This window comes from Pterocles gutturalis, unplaced genomic scaffold, assembly GCF_000699245.1.
Source record: "Pterocles gutturalis isolate BGI_N339 unplaced genomic scaffold, ASM69924v1 scaffold4801, whole genome shotgun sequence".
Taxonomy (NCBI): domain Eukaryota; kingdom Metazoa; phylum Chordata; class Aves; order Pterocliformes; family Pteroclidae; genus Pterocles; species Pterocles gutturalis.
In genome coordinates, this window is record NW_010105226.1 from 1 (window position 1) to 15,497 (window position 15,497).

At 47.2% G+C, this 15,497-nt stretch overlaps 2 protein-coding genes across 2 annotated transcripts; one reads left to right on the plus strand and one right to left on the minus strand.

Moving 5' to 3' along the window:
* Nucleotides 1–5: 5 nt before the first annotated feature.
* Nucleotides 6–6,843, plus strand: VPS26B (vacuolar protein sorting 26 homolog B (S. pombe); the record flags this gene model as incomplete). The annotated part of the gene is made up of 6 exons (XM_010087290.1): nucleotides 6–114; nucleotides 3,484–3,640; nucleotides 4,484–4,648; nucleotides 5,201–5,376; nucleotides 6,055–6,197; nucleotides 6,611–6,843. Coding segments are annotated over 6 exons (888 nt in total), but the record flags the coding sequence as incomplete, so codon positions are not given.
* Nucleotides 6,844–10,269: 3,426 nt separating this feature from the next.
* THYN1 (thymocyte nuclear protein 1) lies at nucleotides 10,270–14,950 on the minus strand. The gene is made up of 7 exons (XM_010087288.1): nucleotides 14,862–14,950; nucleotides 13,526–13,755; nucleotides 12,967–13,035; nucleotides 12,186–12,278; nucleotides 11,405–11,500; nucleotides 10,610–10,760; nucleotides 10,270–10,502 (listed from the first exon to the last, which is right to left on the minus strand). Exons 1-7 carry the CDS (start codon nucleotides 14,902–14,904, stop codon nucleotides 10,456–10,458), a joined length of 729 nt encoding a protein of 242 aa, XP_010085590.1. The 5' UTR covers nucleotides 14,905–14,950; the 3' UTR covers nucleotides 10,270–10,455.
* Nucleotides 14,951–15,497: the final 547 nt, after the last annotated feature.

A 15,497-nucleotide genomic window follows, 5' to 3' on the forward strand; every position in this document is an offset into this window, starting at 1 on the left:
ACTTCCTCTTCTACGACGGGGAGACCGTCTCCGGGAGGGTGGTCCTCACCCTCAAGCACCCCAACAAGCGGCTGGAGCATCAGGGCATCAAAGTGGAGTTCATCGGGCAGATCGGTGAGCGGGGGGCTGCTGAGGGGCGGTGGTCCCCGACATCCCTGCGGGGGCCGCTCCCCTCTCGGTGGGGTAGCGGGAGGCCGGCACGTTCCTCCGGCCGCACGCCGGGAACATCGCTGCGCCCCGCGGTGTGGATGGGGATCCTCGCTGGGGTGAAGCGGGTGACGCTCGTTCCCCCGAGCGCTGCTTCGCCGCATGGAGAATCCCCACGGATGCGTGAAGTTATACCATCCTCCATCCCAGCTGGGCAACCCAGTCTGTTCCCTGGGCTCAAGCCCCTGCGGAAGGGAGGGGATTCCAGTCCCTTTCCAGGTCATTGTTCTCTCGTCCTATTTTCTCGCTTGTGCTTGGTCACCAACTTCATGCACACTCTCGGAGGTAGGCTAAAATTCGGTTTCCGTCCTGCAGACGCAGGTCAGAGCCTGGACATCCTAGCAACGCCAGCTCCTGGGTGGTATTCTCCAGGCTGCCTTTACTCCCAGCTCTACGAGTTGTCTGTTTGCATTTCTTGGGTGCCTGTTGATTCGGTTAGGGATGCCATGGCTCTGGCGAGGACAGTGAATCGGGTGGGTTTTGCACGTACGTCTCAATTCACCAGCGGCACCTTCCCAGCCCCTACCCCCCCATGCATTTTACCCGGGCCGATCAGCTTTCTTGCCACATATAGGCTCAGCTTGGCTCATTCCATTCTTTACGCTCTTTTTCTTTGAGGGGGTGACCACGCATCCCTGCACGGTTGGTTGGGTGACTTCAGGTTGTTGAAAATCTGTGCGTGTAACCAGCTGAGATTTAATATTTCCTGCTTTCTTAGAGGAAAGGTAGCTGCCACGCCCACTCTTTGATCAGAGAGGGGATGTCCATGTTTCCTAGACGTACCCAAGACCCACAAGCCAAAATAAGTTCAGGATGTTCCCAGTGATGTGACTGTGCTCGGCGTGTGCGATGCCTCGTGTCCGTGGCTCTGAGGGTTTCACCCCCAAAATCACTGCGTGAGCTGTGGGCTTGCAACCTTTGCATCGCAAATCATGCGGTGCAGGAAAGTGAACTAGAGGTTTTCCCAGCCAGCCCCGACACTGCTGGTTAATTTTTTTGCTGGCCTCTCTTGTGCATAACACCGCTTTTTTGGAAAGAAAGGGGAGGACAGGCAGAGAAAGCCTGTAAATGATGGAATGTAAGTGAGCCCGTTCATCAGGAGCTAGCTTATGACCTATTTGATTAGATGGTCAGTGGAAATTAAGCATGAAATTCACTTTCAGCTCCACTCTGTGTCCTCTCTGCTGGCTCGCTTGCTTCTGATTCCCCATTTTGGAAGACTTTTGAGCCATACTTATTTAGAATAACTGCTCTGGATTCACATTATTGCCCCAGCAGGGTGTGTTAGGAGCTGCTGTGGCTGCACGTTACTCTTTTCTCTTTGCCCATCACACCACTTTAATAAAACGCTGAAGTTTGCACTGCTGCCGGCACTTCCTTAATGCTTTCCATCTCAAAACAGCTTGCCTTCCATTCTGACTTCTCGCTGCCAAGAGGTCAGTGTCTATATGAAGCCATTTAACAAGTAGGGAGACCGAGATGTAAAGGAGTGATATGTCACAGGGAAGATGGCTGTTGGAGACCAAGTACCAGAGTCCAGACTGTGAACACTCTGTCCTGCGCGGTCTCCGGTGAGCACAGAACCCACTCAAGATTTCGGTTTGCCTGCGGTTATTGTGTCCTGAGCATGCCACCAAAACGTTGTCAGGTTATTTTTTTTTTTTTTTCAATCTGGAAACCTTAAAGCTCTGAAAACCTGAAATTACAGCTTATACTTCTTTGACATGCTGATGTCTTCTAAACTGTGGGAAACATCAATCCTTCCTATTCTTCAGGCTGCAAGGTGCCAATCTGCGCCCTTTTGAGGTAGCAGAGAAGTTAGTACACTGATATTTCCCTCTCCTTGCTTTAAATTCGGTCATTGCCTTCTGCATCATGTGGGAAGATGATATATTCCTCTTTCTAAGTGGCACATGGCTTCTCCTTGTCACATCAACAAGCCCTTTCCTCTCAATGGACATGTAGTCAATGCAGAGAGAGTTGGTTTATGTCACCTGCCTGCCCGGTACTCGCTGTTCTGCCTCGGTGAGGGGTGTTGTAGTGCCAGTGTTTCCATTATAGAGATAAGGTGAGCAAAGGAGTGCAGGAAACGGACATTACGTAAAAGCTGAAATCTCATTGTGCATCTCATGGAGCAGAGAACCCAGTCTCGCCGCAGTTCCTGAACTCTACTAATACTTTGCAGAAGCCTCCTCTGCAGAGTTTAGTGCTGACTGTGAAGCTGTGTCTGTATGACTGTCTGATGACTTGGGTTTTTGTTTCCTCATCTAACCGTATCAGATTGGCTAAGGCTCTACCTTTTAGAAGGACTGCGTGGGTGTCTTGTAGTCACACAGCTCACGCGTGGGGTTGGGAAGGGCAGATTTCATTGATGGTGATGTGTAATACGGAGCTGTTAATGCAAATTGCAAAGTTTCTGTTACTTTGACTTAAGGGAGAAAACTTTGTGGAAGTGTAGAGAGGATTGCGTTAATTAAAGGAGGAAACCTGTAGTTGTTTCCTGCTGCTGCAAGAAGGTTGTGGAGAAAACTGAAGCAATGTGACCGTGTTGGTTGCTTGAGCTGGTTTGAACAGTGAATGCTGTTCCCTCATCGGTGTTTACGTTGGCCATTAATGCGTTATCCAGGGGCTGGTGCAACAGTTGACTCAGCTGACTCCCCACACACTCGGTAGTTGAACCAAACACTGGCTTTGTGCAGGATTGATGAGGATCTCCACTGCTACTTATTCCCTGGTGTGAATCAGGACCACTCAACTCTGTTGTCCCAGGATGAGCAGGAACAGTTGGAAGCCTCCTAGCCCTTTGGGTTTGCCCTGTCACTGCTGTTCCAGAGAAGCAGTGGTGTTTTTTTCCTCTCTTTACAGTGGCAATGCCTTTGCCCTGGAATATTGTGTAGAAAATTATTGGAAGGGATTGTGTGAGCTGCTGGCTCCTCTTCTCAAACAGTCTGAACATAATTAATATTGATAATAGGTGACCCATATCACTCTAAGGCAAGCCGAGGTCCTGATTTGTTGTGGTAGGTGAGGCTGTGTGGACCTCTTCCTTCCTGTTCCAGGGAGGCAAGTTCTGTCCCGCACCATGCTCCGATGGAGAGCAGTGAACAAGTGCAGTACGTTGCAGCCACAGGCTCCCTGGTAGGTTCTCTGAACAGCGGTGAAGGAAGTAGTGATCTGGACAAAAGAGCTGCTCGGAGCCGTGAAATCTCCTGCCTTTCCTCACTGTGTCACATGGGACTAAGCATCACTGCTTAACCTGGACTTCTGTCTTCCTAGAACTCTACTATGACCGAGGAAACCACCATGAGTTTGTGTCTCTGGTGAAAGATCTGGCTCGTCCCGGTGAATTCACTCAATCACAGACATTTGACTTCGAATTCACGCATGTGGAAAAACCGTACGAATCCTACACAGGGCAGAACGTGAAGTTACGGTGAGTCTCTTCCCCTTGCTGCCCCCAGTCGTTGGTTCTGTGCAATGTGCAAGCACTGATATTTACTGCGATGATACTGGAGTGCAGCATCCCTTCCCAGACATCCCTGCAAGCTTTCAGCGTAGCTCCAAATCAGTTTTGGTGGGCTGAATTGTAAAAGGCCGTCCTTGAAGGCTCTACCTTTGTAAGCATGCATCAGGGTTTATGGAACGTATTTTGCACCATTTAAGTAACAAGAGAAATCAGCCCCTTCTTAATCAAGCAAATACTTTCTAATTTACTTGGTAATTCGAAAACCAAAATAAATTGTTTGCTTTAGTCTCCAATGGGGACATTTTTCCTGCCTTCTAATCAGTCTTGTCGACTTTAATTGTGCTCTGTATGCAAACAGATGCCTGGCTTGTGTCTTGTCTATATAGCAAACTGTATTTCACATCTAGGCACTCCAGTTGACTTGCAGTCCAGTCACTGGCTTCAAAGTGGGGGTTGGAAAATTCTGAGATCTGCAGAAAGAGGTGTGTCTGTGGAGACCGGTGTGATCTAATCTCTTGCAAAAGGGCAGTGGTTTTAACATGTGCCAGCTGTTACCTGGATCCCCAAAATGCTGCTTACGTAACTCAGGCTCACAAATGCATGAAAGCTTAGAGAAGTCTTAGAGTGTGCTTTTCCATTTGAAAATTCCCTTCTGTCTTTTCCAACATGGGGTATCAGCTACTCCAGGAGCCAGGGTACCAGTAAGATGGCTTGGATAGCCCAGTGCAGTCCATTCAGCCCCATGTCCCTCCCTGCTTCGTCTCTGTTGCTACCTGTACATCCCTAACAGGAGGGGACCTCTCCTTGCAGGTATTTCCTCCGAGCGACTGTCAGCCGCAGACTGAACGACGTGGTGAAGGAGATGGACATAGTTGTGCACACTCTGAGCACCTACCCAGAGCTCAACTCCTCTATTAAGATGGAGGTGGGGATTGAGGATTGCCTGCACATTGAGTTCGAGTATAACAAGTCCAAGTAAGTGTCTCAAGAGCAGCCAGTGGCTGTGGGGAACCATCTGCTACAGGGGACAGCTTGGTTTGGAAGCCCGAGGGAAGTGTCTTGCATGTGATCCTCGAAGGGATTCTTTGTTCATGCACCCCAGCGAGGCTGGCAGACAGTGGCTGTGGCTTACTGAGCTTGGAGCACAGCGTGAGGCTATTGCAGTAGCTTCACATTCCCTGTATCGTGGGCAAGATCAGTATTTCCAAGGGTTTTCAAAGTATAACGTCTGCTCTTTACCAGACAATACAGCTGAAGTGGGACCTTAATTCAGGCACAGAATTTGGAAAAAACTCCTTTAAACTACTTATAATGCATTCTTCCCAGCTGATGCGAGCAAATCTCCCTGCAGTCTAGCATTTGGGTTAGCTTTAATTGACCTAAAAAATTGGTTTTGGAGGCTTTGCTGTCACAGGGGTTTCTTGCAGGTATTCAGCCTGAAATTCTGTTTTTTTAATTTATCTGATCATGCTAAACGTTCTTGTCAATTTCCAAAAGATTGTGGTGCTTTTCTCCTTCATGTGCTAGGTACCATTTAAAAGATGTGATTGTCGGAAAGATCTACTTCCTGCTGGTGAGAATCAAGATCAAACACATGGAGATAGATATCATCAAGAGAGAAACAACAGGGACCGGACCCAACGTGTATCATGAGAATGACACAATAGCTAAATACGAGATCATGGATGGGGCACCTGTGAGAGGTGAGAAGGCAGATGAACCCTTCAAAATTCCTCTTCTGAAGTCTTTTGGGGTGGGAATAAGAGTCCTGCAGTGGTTTCAGCTGAATCTGGGTGCTCAGTAGGAGTATGCATCCTGTTTCACCAGTAGACTCACAGCAGTTTATTCAGGTGATTAAATATGATCCCCTTCCTTCTCTGGTATGGTGAGGGGGAACTGAGGCATAATGAGCTGCAATGACAATTCTTTTGATGAAGCAGTGGCAGAACCAGGAATTAGATGTAAATTCACTGTTGGCACGGGCCACCAGCTGGCACTGATGCAAGTTGGCACAGAAAGATGGTGTCCTAGCTCTGTGCCAATCTCCTGTGCCACTTTTTTCCAGTTCCATTGCCCAGCAGAGTCATGCGCCAGAGAAAATGTCACCTTACTCATTTTTTCATGCGGGGCTGTCTTGATGTGGGTCGCAAATGAGTTCTGTGCTGTTGAAGTGGAGCTGGAATAGCTGTCAGCAAGGGCAGGATCTGGCTATGGGCCATGCTTGCTGATTTTTGGAGTGAGTTGGGGTCTTTTAGCTCATCTTGCTCCACTTGTGGAAATGGTCACAAAGTTTGTGGTCTAGTGAGATTTTGTTTTGCTGGTGCTCTCCTGGTTTATGTCTGTACATTCTGTCTGTGCTGATGGTTCTGTGCACTTCGTAGGGGAGTCCATTCCCATCAGACTCTTTCTGGCTGGCTACGAGCTGACTCCAACGATGAGGGACATCAATAAGAAGTTCTCAGTGCGTTATTACCTCAATCTGGTGCTGATCGATGAGGAAGAGAGACGCTACTTCAAACAGCAGGTGAGAAACAGAGCTGTTCTTGGACCTGGAGACTTGTCCCGTGGGGTACTATGTTACAAGGACTTTTTTTCCACTCTGTTGCCCCATGGTGGAGCTTCTGTTCTTCACCTTTTCAATTCCAACGTGGTGGCCCATGGCAATAGGCCAGAGCTGCCCTAGATGTCCAGTGGGCTGCCTCTGTGTGCTCAGAACCTGGGGAGGAGCGCTCTACCCAAATTTTCAGGAAGGCTGCACTGCAAGGCCTCTGCTTGTCACTGCAAGTGGGCTCGTGCACGGCTGTGGGTGGAACACGCCAGCATGGGCCGAGTTCTCGCTGGGTGCAACCTGGCAGCTTGGTTCAGCCTTTGGGTCTGGGTGGGGCTGGGAGAAGGTCTCACAAGCCCTGACAAGCCCTGCTGGCTGTGTTACTACAGGAGGTGGTGCTTTGGCGGAAAGGAGACATAGTGAGGAAGAGCATGTCCCACCAAGCAGCCATCGCCTCGCAGCGGTTTGAGGGGACATCCTCCCACGCCGAGGCCAAGACCCCCAGCCAGCACAACGGCCGGCAGTGAGAGGCCACGCAGAGGAAGGCTGCTGTGGAGCCAGTGGGGACAGCAGCACGGAGGAAGAAAAAACACTTCAGAGACTTAATGAAAATAAATATCCGTTTTTGACTTAATTCCTTTCTTCAAAGGACTTGTAGGGTGGGAAGAAGATGGGAGGGCAAGGCAAGCTGGAGCACTGGTGGTGCGGAGTTGAAGGTACCTCGGTGCTTCCCAATCAACTACATTCCTCTGGAGTCAGTTGCTTTGGGGCGTGTGTCCGGAGGCTGCGGAGCTGCCTGATCTCCTCTTTGCCCCGAGACCCTTTCTTTCAGTGTCGCAGTGGGGGAAGAGAGAGCAAGTGAAGGCCAAATCTGCTGCTTCTTCCCAGCAGTGTGGAGGTTGCTCTGGGGCTGTGTAGGACGGGTATTTTTCTTGCCTTTCTGAAATCTTCATGAGAGAAGATGACACAGTGATTAGCTGGAAGGTAGAGGAGGGAGTCAGAGGCTGAGGTGTGGCCTGCTTGAAATGATTAGTGTTGTCCCCTCGCTGTCTCCCCTTCCTCTTCACGCTGGCGTTGGATCCCTTGTCACAGTTATAGAATGGAGTTGAGTCAGCCCTGGGACGGCCACATGGCCGCGTGGAGGAGCACGGGCAGCAGGCGTGCTGCTGTGTCCTTGCTGTGGAGCTCCTGACTCCTGCTGAGTCGAGGGGGAGCTGTGGCTGGTAGGAGGGATTGAGGCATGCCAATGCAGTAGGAGGTGGCGCGGGCTGGGCAGAGCGGTGAAGGTCCCAGGGTTGCTGGGTGGGCAAGAAGTGGGGGCAGGAAGGCTCACGGCCAAGAGCAGTGCCTTCCTAGGCTTGTCCTGGCAGCTGAGTGCCCACGATTCAGTCTCTCTGGTTGCTGCACTCACGCAGGTCCCAGTTGCTGCTGCAGAGCCGGGGCAGACCAGCCTTGAGAGGTCTAGAGAATAGTTTTGGAACGTGAGAAATAATTGGCGGCTCTTTAGGGAGCGGGCGTATGGTGCACACGCTGCTCTGCTCGTGTCTGTGTCCTTGTGACAGAGTAGGCTTTGTAGCAGGGACAGACGGACGTGTGTATTGTTTTGTTTGCTCCCTTGCGCTTGCGGGATGAGGATTACTAAGGACAGCAAGTGGATACGATTGTTTTAAGAAGCTTGTGGCCTGTGTGTGCTGCTAGATGAAGCCAGGCAGAAACTGGAAGGATGGTAGAGCTCTCTGATTCCAGAGGCACATTCCTGAGGCTTGAGCTGAAATCACCAGTGAGGTCTGAGGCTATGCCATGAACTGAGAGACCTGAATGTGGGTTTTTGCTTTTCTAAAATAAGCTTCTTTTAGTCTTCAGCTAAGTAGAATCATGAGAATGTTCCCAGAAGGGAGTCACTCCTCCATTAAAAATTAGATGTGGCTTTGTAGACTTGATTGACTGAGTCTGGAGAATATCCATCCTGCCTAGATGCCCTTCAAGGAAGCAGGTGGATAGACCTCCTGCCGGATGGAGAGACACACCTCCACTAAATGCTGGGATCTGAGCTCTATCAAGTGGGATTTCTCTGGATTTCCCTGTGAGTTTGTGGCTCGCTAAGGTTTTGTCCAGCTTCCTTTTGACTCTGGAATGAATCTCCTCTGCCTCTGTCCTACAGGTAGAACAGTTGTCTTGCAGCTGGGAAATGGAAGTATCTTCTGCTTTGTTTAGTGGAACAGTGCTGGTGGAGGGAATGGGGCCTGGGTGGGAAGGGGAGCTTTTTATGTAATAAGACAGCTACTGTATTTCAGTGATAAGTGTGTGTTTCTGCTTGCCAAAGTAAGTTATCTTTTACTCACCACGTGTAAGGTGGTTTTTAGTAGAGCTGGACAGTCTCGTTCTGTCGTAGAGGACACTAATGATCTCATCTCTGCTGACTGCTCGTGTCACACCATGTTTCTGCTCTGTAACAGTGAAGACGTGGCTTGCTTTTCTTTACATGAGAAGCCTGTGCCATGGGCTGGAGCTGTGTCTTCCTAAGACTGAAGCAAAAGCTTACTTCAGACAACTGCCTTGTTGTGCCAGGGCAATGGGTGGTAACCTGCTGCAGGTCTCACGCAGCAAAGGAATCGGGATGTTACTTTTGACACTCACTCTACACCCCCTCTGTGCAGGGGGACCCACCTGTGCTGTGGCAATACACAATCTTTTAGAGACAAGTGAAGCTCCCATCGGGAGCCCCTGGGGATAGCAGACTATCTTTCCATGGCTAAGCACTCTAACTGCCTTCTTCTTTCCCTCAACTCCCATCCTGCCTAGAATTTATTTTCCTTGCCTATTCCTCTTGATGGTAAGCCATGTGGTATTAAAGAAACCCCATGGATAAAGGTGTCTCTGCATTCCAGGAGTGTTTTGTTTACTGACCAAACAGCATCAGTACTGGATGCAAGACAATTTTCTGACAGGACAATGCACTGTAAGGAGATGTCTATTAAACATCTGTTCATCACTTCTGGAGGGATTACTTGGAAAATGTGCATGAGCCTATACATTGGGTTGGTTTGGGGGTTTTTTCCCTACTTTGTGCCCCTCCCCTCTTTGTCCCTACTTGTGGAAACAGAGTTTAGAAATTATTTCAATTTTTACTTAATCTAAATGGACCCTTCAACCTGTTACCCACCAGGCCCTCTCTTTGTCTGGGGTGGAGATGTTCTGAGCATCTTTAGAGAGAAGTTGAAACGTAAGGTCACTCCAGGACAACATACTTCAGAAAAGTGTTTCATTAGCATGGTTAAGGGGCAGACGGCACTGGAGCAGTCGTGTTCCCCTGAGCTGGGTGATTCTGTTTGGTACTTGGCTCATTCCCTCTCTCCCACGCAGTCAGGCAGGGGGGAGTGTGCAAGTACTAACCAAGCAGTGCAACCTGTAATTAAGCCTCTGCTGTGTTTACATGTTTCTTAATTTGTTGTCTTTTCAATGGCTGTATTTTAAAACTTGGGGTTTTTGTCTCTCCAATTAAAAAGAGCCAGCCCTGGCTGTCAAATGCTGTGCATAGTTTTGTCTGATATGGTTTGTATTGCCTGACTTGGGTCTGGATTTTTTTTATTTTTAATGATACTAAGAAATTTTTCTTTATTGCCATACTGTGCAGCCCTCCAAACATGCTTGAGGAGTTTGTCCTTTGTTATCTTTATAAATTCTTGGTCTTTCTTTAATCTATATTGCTGCTTAGAAGCTGTGCTGGTGGAACACCCATGTAGCTTCAAAATTAGCAAGCTGGCTTTATTTGCTTCTGTTGCCCTGATGTCAGTACTAAAAGAACATGGCAAGTTTTGTACCTGCAGGAAGTTAACTGTGATCTGCTTTGCAGCAATCGAGCTGGATGTGTATAGTGTATATACATCTAAGTTTTCTTGTTCTAGACAGCAGCTTAGTGATACCTTTCTGCAGAAAAAATGTCTCTGTCTGGATCCTGCAGTAAACATCCTCAAGGAGGATGTACCTGTTTTGTCCTTCAAGAGAGCAATTGCTGATTTTTCCACTATTAAAACTTGAGCAGCTGCAATTGATTCTAAAAGGCTTTATTTAAAAATAAGCAAAAATAACAGTGTGTCAGAATAAGGGACACGTAGCTGCGAATCATGTGCAGGCATGTTCTTGTTGCTGCGATTGAGCAAGTAAACTTGAGAATTACGCTGGTTTAGGAGGAGGCATCAGCGGGCTGGGTAGAAGCTGTGCTGCTGTCAGTTTCTTAATGTGGCTTTTCCTCTTCCAGGCTCAAGACAAAATCAAATTCCTCTGCGTTGAAAAGGTAAGGGAAGAAAAAGCCGTAAGTGGAACTTCCAGGTTCTCTGAGTGAGGGCTGCCTCTCAGAGGGAATGGCACCAAGAGTCCAGAGTTCTTACCTTGTGTCAGTGGTTGGATGGAAAGACGTTGTCTTGTGAAGAGCATCATGTTCTTTAGGGGGCCTCCATCTGCTTTATGTGCCAGGTGGTGGGCCTTGATTTCAGAAAGGGGGATGAAACGTTTTGTCATCCGCACAAACTGGACATCCACCTGGGAAGTGATGGGCAGCAAAGGAGCATGGTTGGAGAAGGATACAGCCTTCAGATGTTACATAAGATCTTTGGGAGGATAAAGATGTTAAACTGAAGCAAATGACTGATATGAACTACCTTATAACAGTACGGAAGCTTTTTGTTGCTCAAGGCTAAAAGAACTTTCACATATTTCCGGCAGGTGGTTTGTTTACATGGATCTTAGCACTGTGCACTAGCAACATACATTCATGTTGTCACAGACAATACAAAATTAAGATGCAGGATGTAGCCAGGCTGTGAACAGTCACTTCCCTATAATTTAGCACGCCTCAAAACTGCAGCTTTGTTTGCTGTAGACTGAGAGTGGTACTTAAAAGATGTTCCTTCTCCTTCCTAACCCAGAATTCTGCCATGCATGCAGGTCAGCTCTGCATCCAAGTAAAATTTGAAAATTTAGAGAGAGATTTTGGCAGCCTTCTGGAAGAGATAAGGCAAAAGGTAGGGAAAACAATCAGAATTGGATTTTCTCTTGAGAGAGAAAAAGGTAGCTAGGCCAGGACAGAAGCTTAAGAAGATATGCAATATGATGCAAAGAGGCTTCTACCTTCACTCGGCTTGCACACAGAGCTTGAAACAGCTGTATTTAGTTTACTACATTACCATGGACCATTTGGGGTTCTCTTTTCTGCTGGTGGAATCATAATGAGGATCCTTCTGATCAAACTGTGTGTGATCAGGGTATGCCTCCTTTACAATCTGAAGCAGAAGAGGAGAAGAATGTGAGACAAGTTCCCAAAACTACTGTCAGCAAAGGGTATGAAATGCCCTTGAGCGAGCAGGGCAGTATTCCTTGACATAAGGAATAATCCTGGTGCAAAAATCAGCCTTGCTTTCCCTGAGCTCCATTCTAATGGTGAGATACATTTCCTTCCTTTACATTTCCTGGGTGGAGGCACTGCAGAACAGTACAGCTGTCAAAGAAGCGTCATCACCTCTTCGGAGAGCAATGTGGAAGGAGCGCACTCAACAGAGGAAAACTGCGTAGATGATGATAGTCTTTGCGATGAATTCTCCTCTTAAAGAAAAAGCTTTTCTGTGCCCTAGGTTTTATAGTACTGCCTTGCAGGCTCAGCTGTCTAGAATTTAGTGAATCAGATTTTAATCAGAGTGTGAAGCAACACTTGACTTGGCTGGAAGCACTCTGAAAGCAGGACAACAGCAGTTTGGTTCCATTTCTCTGGAGAAATCAGAGCCCTGCTCTGATATGTACCATTGGGTCTAGATGCCCGCACTCATTCACTGTTCTGATTACGTGTCTTTTGCACTCCTTTGGTGCTGAGATAAAAGCAGGGCTAGGGAGCTGTTTGATAACCCACCGATTATTAGTTCCCCCCCCCCTCCACTGCCACCCCGAAACACAGAACAAGGAAGATGCACTGACCTTGACGATGGCAACAATGCCAGGCTCTTTACAGTTACTGTGGTAGAAGAAGGCCTGCTGCCCAAGTTTCATGGCTCTCAGGAAATTCCTTGCCTGTCAGATGTAAACGAGAGACTTTGAGCTCTTTGTATCAAGCTCTCAGGGTTTCAGTATAATCAGCTAGAAACAAGAACTAACAACAAGAGAGGTGTATGTGCTTCAGAGCTACTCAGATGAGGTTTCCTACACTTGTCATACAAATGGTTTACGCTGCAATGAAATAAAAACAAGGCTAAAGAGCAAGATCCTGTTGGTTAGAAAGCATGTGAGAATTTAACAGCTCAGCCACCCTCACTCAGGCATAGCAGAAGACTGACATTAGCTGTCAGCAGCAGAGCACATCACGTATAGGGGGGAAGCATATATAGGAGTGAGATCATACATAATGGGGGAAGCACACATGGATTTCCTTCGCAGAGAGGCCCGGAACAGAAAGCTGTACGCTGACAAGGCATAGCATTTGGGTAAGTACAGACTTGCTAACAGGTGTCAATGGAAATAAAGGCTTGTCTGAGCTAAAGATCAAGCTAAAGAGAAACTGGATGTTTTGACAGAATATAATCCAGCCTGAATCTACCTTTGACCTAGAGGCAATTAAGCAGGAGTTGTGACTCCTGACAAAATCCAGCTGTAAAACAGGCAGAGTGCATCAAAAGAACATACTTCCGGCAAAGGGAACAACTTGTGTGTGGTAAGAGCCACTTCTTTTGCAGTGATTCCATCTCTGACATGTGTTCCTTACCTGGTAGTTTCTTACTCCATCCCAAAAGGTTGTCTGATTGGGCTGAGCTTTCAAGTCATCAATGCTGAACTGCAAAATTGAATGAAAACACAGGTTGAGTTCAGGAGGCAGGCTGAGATTTATAGTCTGATTGTCTACGCTGTGCCTAAACATTTGTTCCTACTAACTCCTTCAAGCATAGTACAAACTTCACACAATTTTTTTGGTTCCCACAGGGGCTAAAGAAAAGCCTTCATAAAGGAAGAACACTGCAGAAGTGTAAAGGCAGAGTCTGAAATAGATGCTGCCCCTGCTATCGACAGCTTAGCATCCTGAGGACCCGATTTCCTCTTTTACTACAAGTATCAAACCCCAAAGCTGTCACCCTGGAAGAGAACAACATTATGCCTTTCTGCTTCCAGGAAAGCAGATGGGTTTTGAGAAGTAAAAGACACAATAGTGTTATTGCAAACAAGCTGAATTGTTTGATCCTGTAACTCAGCGTTCAGGCGCTAATGCTGTGGATAGCAGTGAAACTGCTTCTATACTTTGCTGAGTAAGAATGGGTGTCAGTGCTTACTTTCACATCCACTCCCTTCTCGAGTCTGCTTTCTGGTTCTGATTTCAGAAGCCAGTGGCAATACGTTATCTTGCTTTCCTCCCCACCAGTGTCAGATTCTTTTGTCTTCTTCCAGTTCTTCCATCCTGACTTGGAACTCCCAGCTGGAGGTTTTGTGGACTTCTCTTCTTCCTCCGTATCTGAAGTCTCCTCCTCAGTTTTGGCAATTTTAGCATCAGGCTCTTTTTTATCTTAAACAACAAAAACCAATTCAGATAAAATACACTTTGTTTCCAATAAGGACTGGTGCTGAAACATTTTTAGTCATCCAAGCTCTTTTCACATACTAGTTTTTGACTGCAGCAGAAGTCTGGTGCACCCCAGATACTACATGTAAGGTAGTAACATATGCTCCAGTATTTTTGAGTATTCCTAGTTTGCATCTGAAATAAGGAATTTTTTTGTGTGTGTGGCATGCACAAACGTAGTTTAATAGTCCTAGATACTACGTGTAAGGTAGTAACATTATGCTCCAGTATTTCTGAGTATTACTAGTTTGCATCTGAAATAAGGAATTTTTTTGTGTGGCATGCACAAACGTAGTTTAATAGTCCTAGTTAATAATAAAAAAAGCAAAGACAGACCATGTTGCCCACATGAAGTGTAGTCAAACTTGTTTTAATTAATTGCTGAGAAATCAGCTGCAGGCAACAAAGTTGATCTAGGTGGATCTGGTGAATAACAGGAAAATTCAGTGGCAAAGCAAGCTATTTCAATTACTGCAGTAGCTGGAAACCTTAGGCTGAGCCTCCACTGTGCTACCTGTTCAGAGGGGGTCTATATCCCTGTTTGTCCAGGACCCAGACAGCAAAAAACAACAAGAAGTGATTAGAGGGTAAGAAGGTGGCTATTTGCTGTAACTGATCAAGCAGATGAGTGGCACAGATGAGACAACTGTGCAATCTTTTCATCTTATGCTTTAAACACCACATAACAGTGTTTCAAGTGCAAGGTTTTTCCTTTTTTGTTTTTCTGCAGATGGTACCACATGAGCTTTCTGCCATTACACTGGGTATACTTTGACCATCTGTAACTCATACAATATGAAAACTCTTCATAAATGGGCATGAGTTACATTTAACCACCTTGTGCTGAGAATACATCATTGTCCCTATCGTAAAGGTAGCAGACTTGTCTCAGTCACACGTGGATGCTCAACTCATTTTTTACAGAGGAAATCCTGTCTATAAGACATGTGGCTTTGAAAGACAGACGGTTAAGATGACTGTCTGTAGTTTCACTGTAGTTTCCAACCTCAAGCGAGAGATGCTAAATTAGTTAGGATGTCAGCACAGACCTGCTACTGCTCCTTTGTCTCTCTTTCTGCTTGGCCAAGGCATCTCTGGTCTCTCTGAATTATCTTCTCTTCACTGAGTAGCACCTGCTGAATGAGAGAAGAAGAAAGAGTTACTGCTTATTCAGGCAAGCTGAAAAAAAGTAGAGATACCCAAGAAAGAGAACAGTAAAAGCTGTACAGTGAGTGGAGAATAAATAAATTTACTTCCTTGAGCTCAGCCATTTCCTCAATCAGTGCTAATGCTGAGGACCACACCCCTGGCGTGCTGGAGGCAGGCAGGCCCTCCACAGCAGGGCTCTGATGGACACCAGCAGAAGGGCTGGCGCAGCTGCTGGAGAAAAGTCCCAAACGTGCCTGGCCTAAGCGTGGCCTGTTTTTGCTGTACAAGAGGCCCTGTGCTTTTGGAAAAGGAAAGCAGCTTGCCTCCAGAGCTCAGTCCAGCCTCGCACCAGGGGTGTCTGGCTCAGCTTGTTGCTCACAGCGATTATACATGCAGAGTCCCTTCGGGAAAGGGAGCGAGCTGGCTGCTCCAACCCCAGCAGCCCGTTAGAAGTTATTTGGCGCTGAGCTGCCCTCCTTCTGCCAGAGAGGATGGCATCAACTTTTCCACCTTCTATGCCAAGCTTCTCCCCTCCC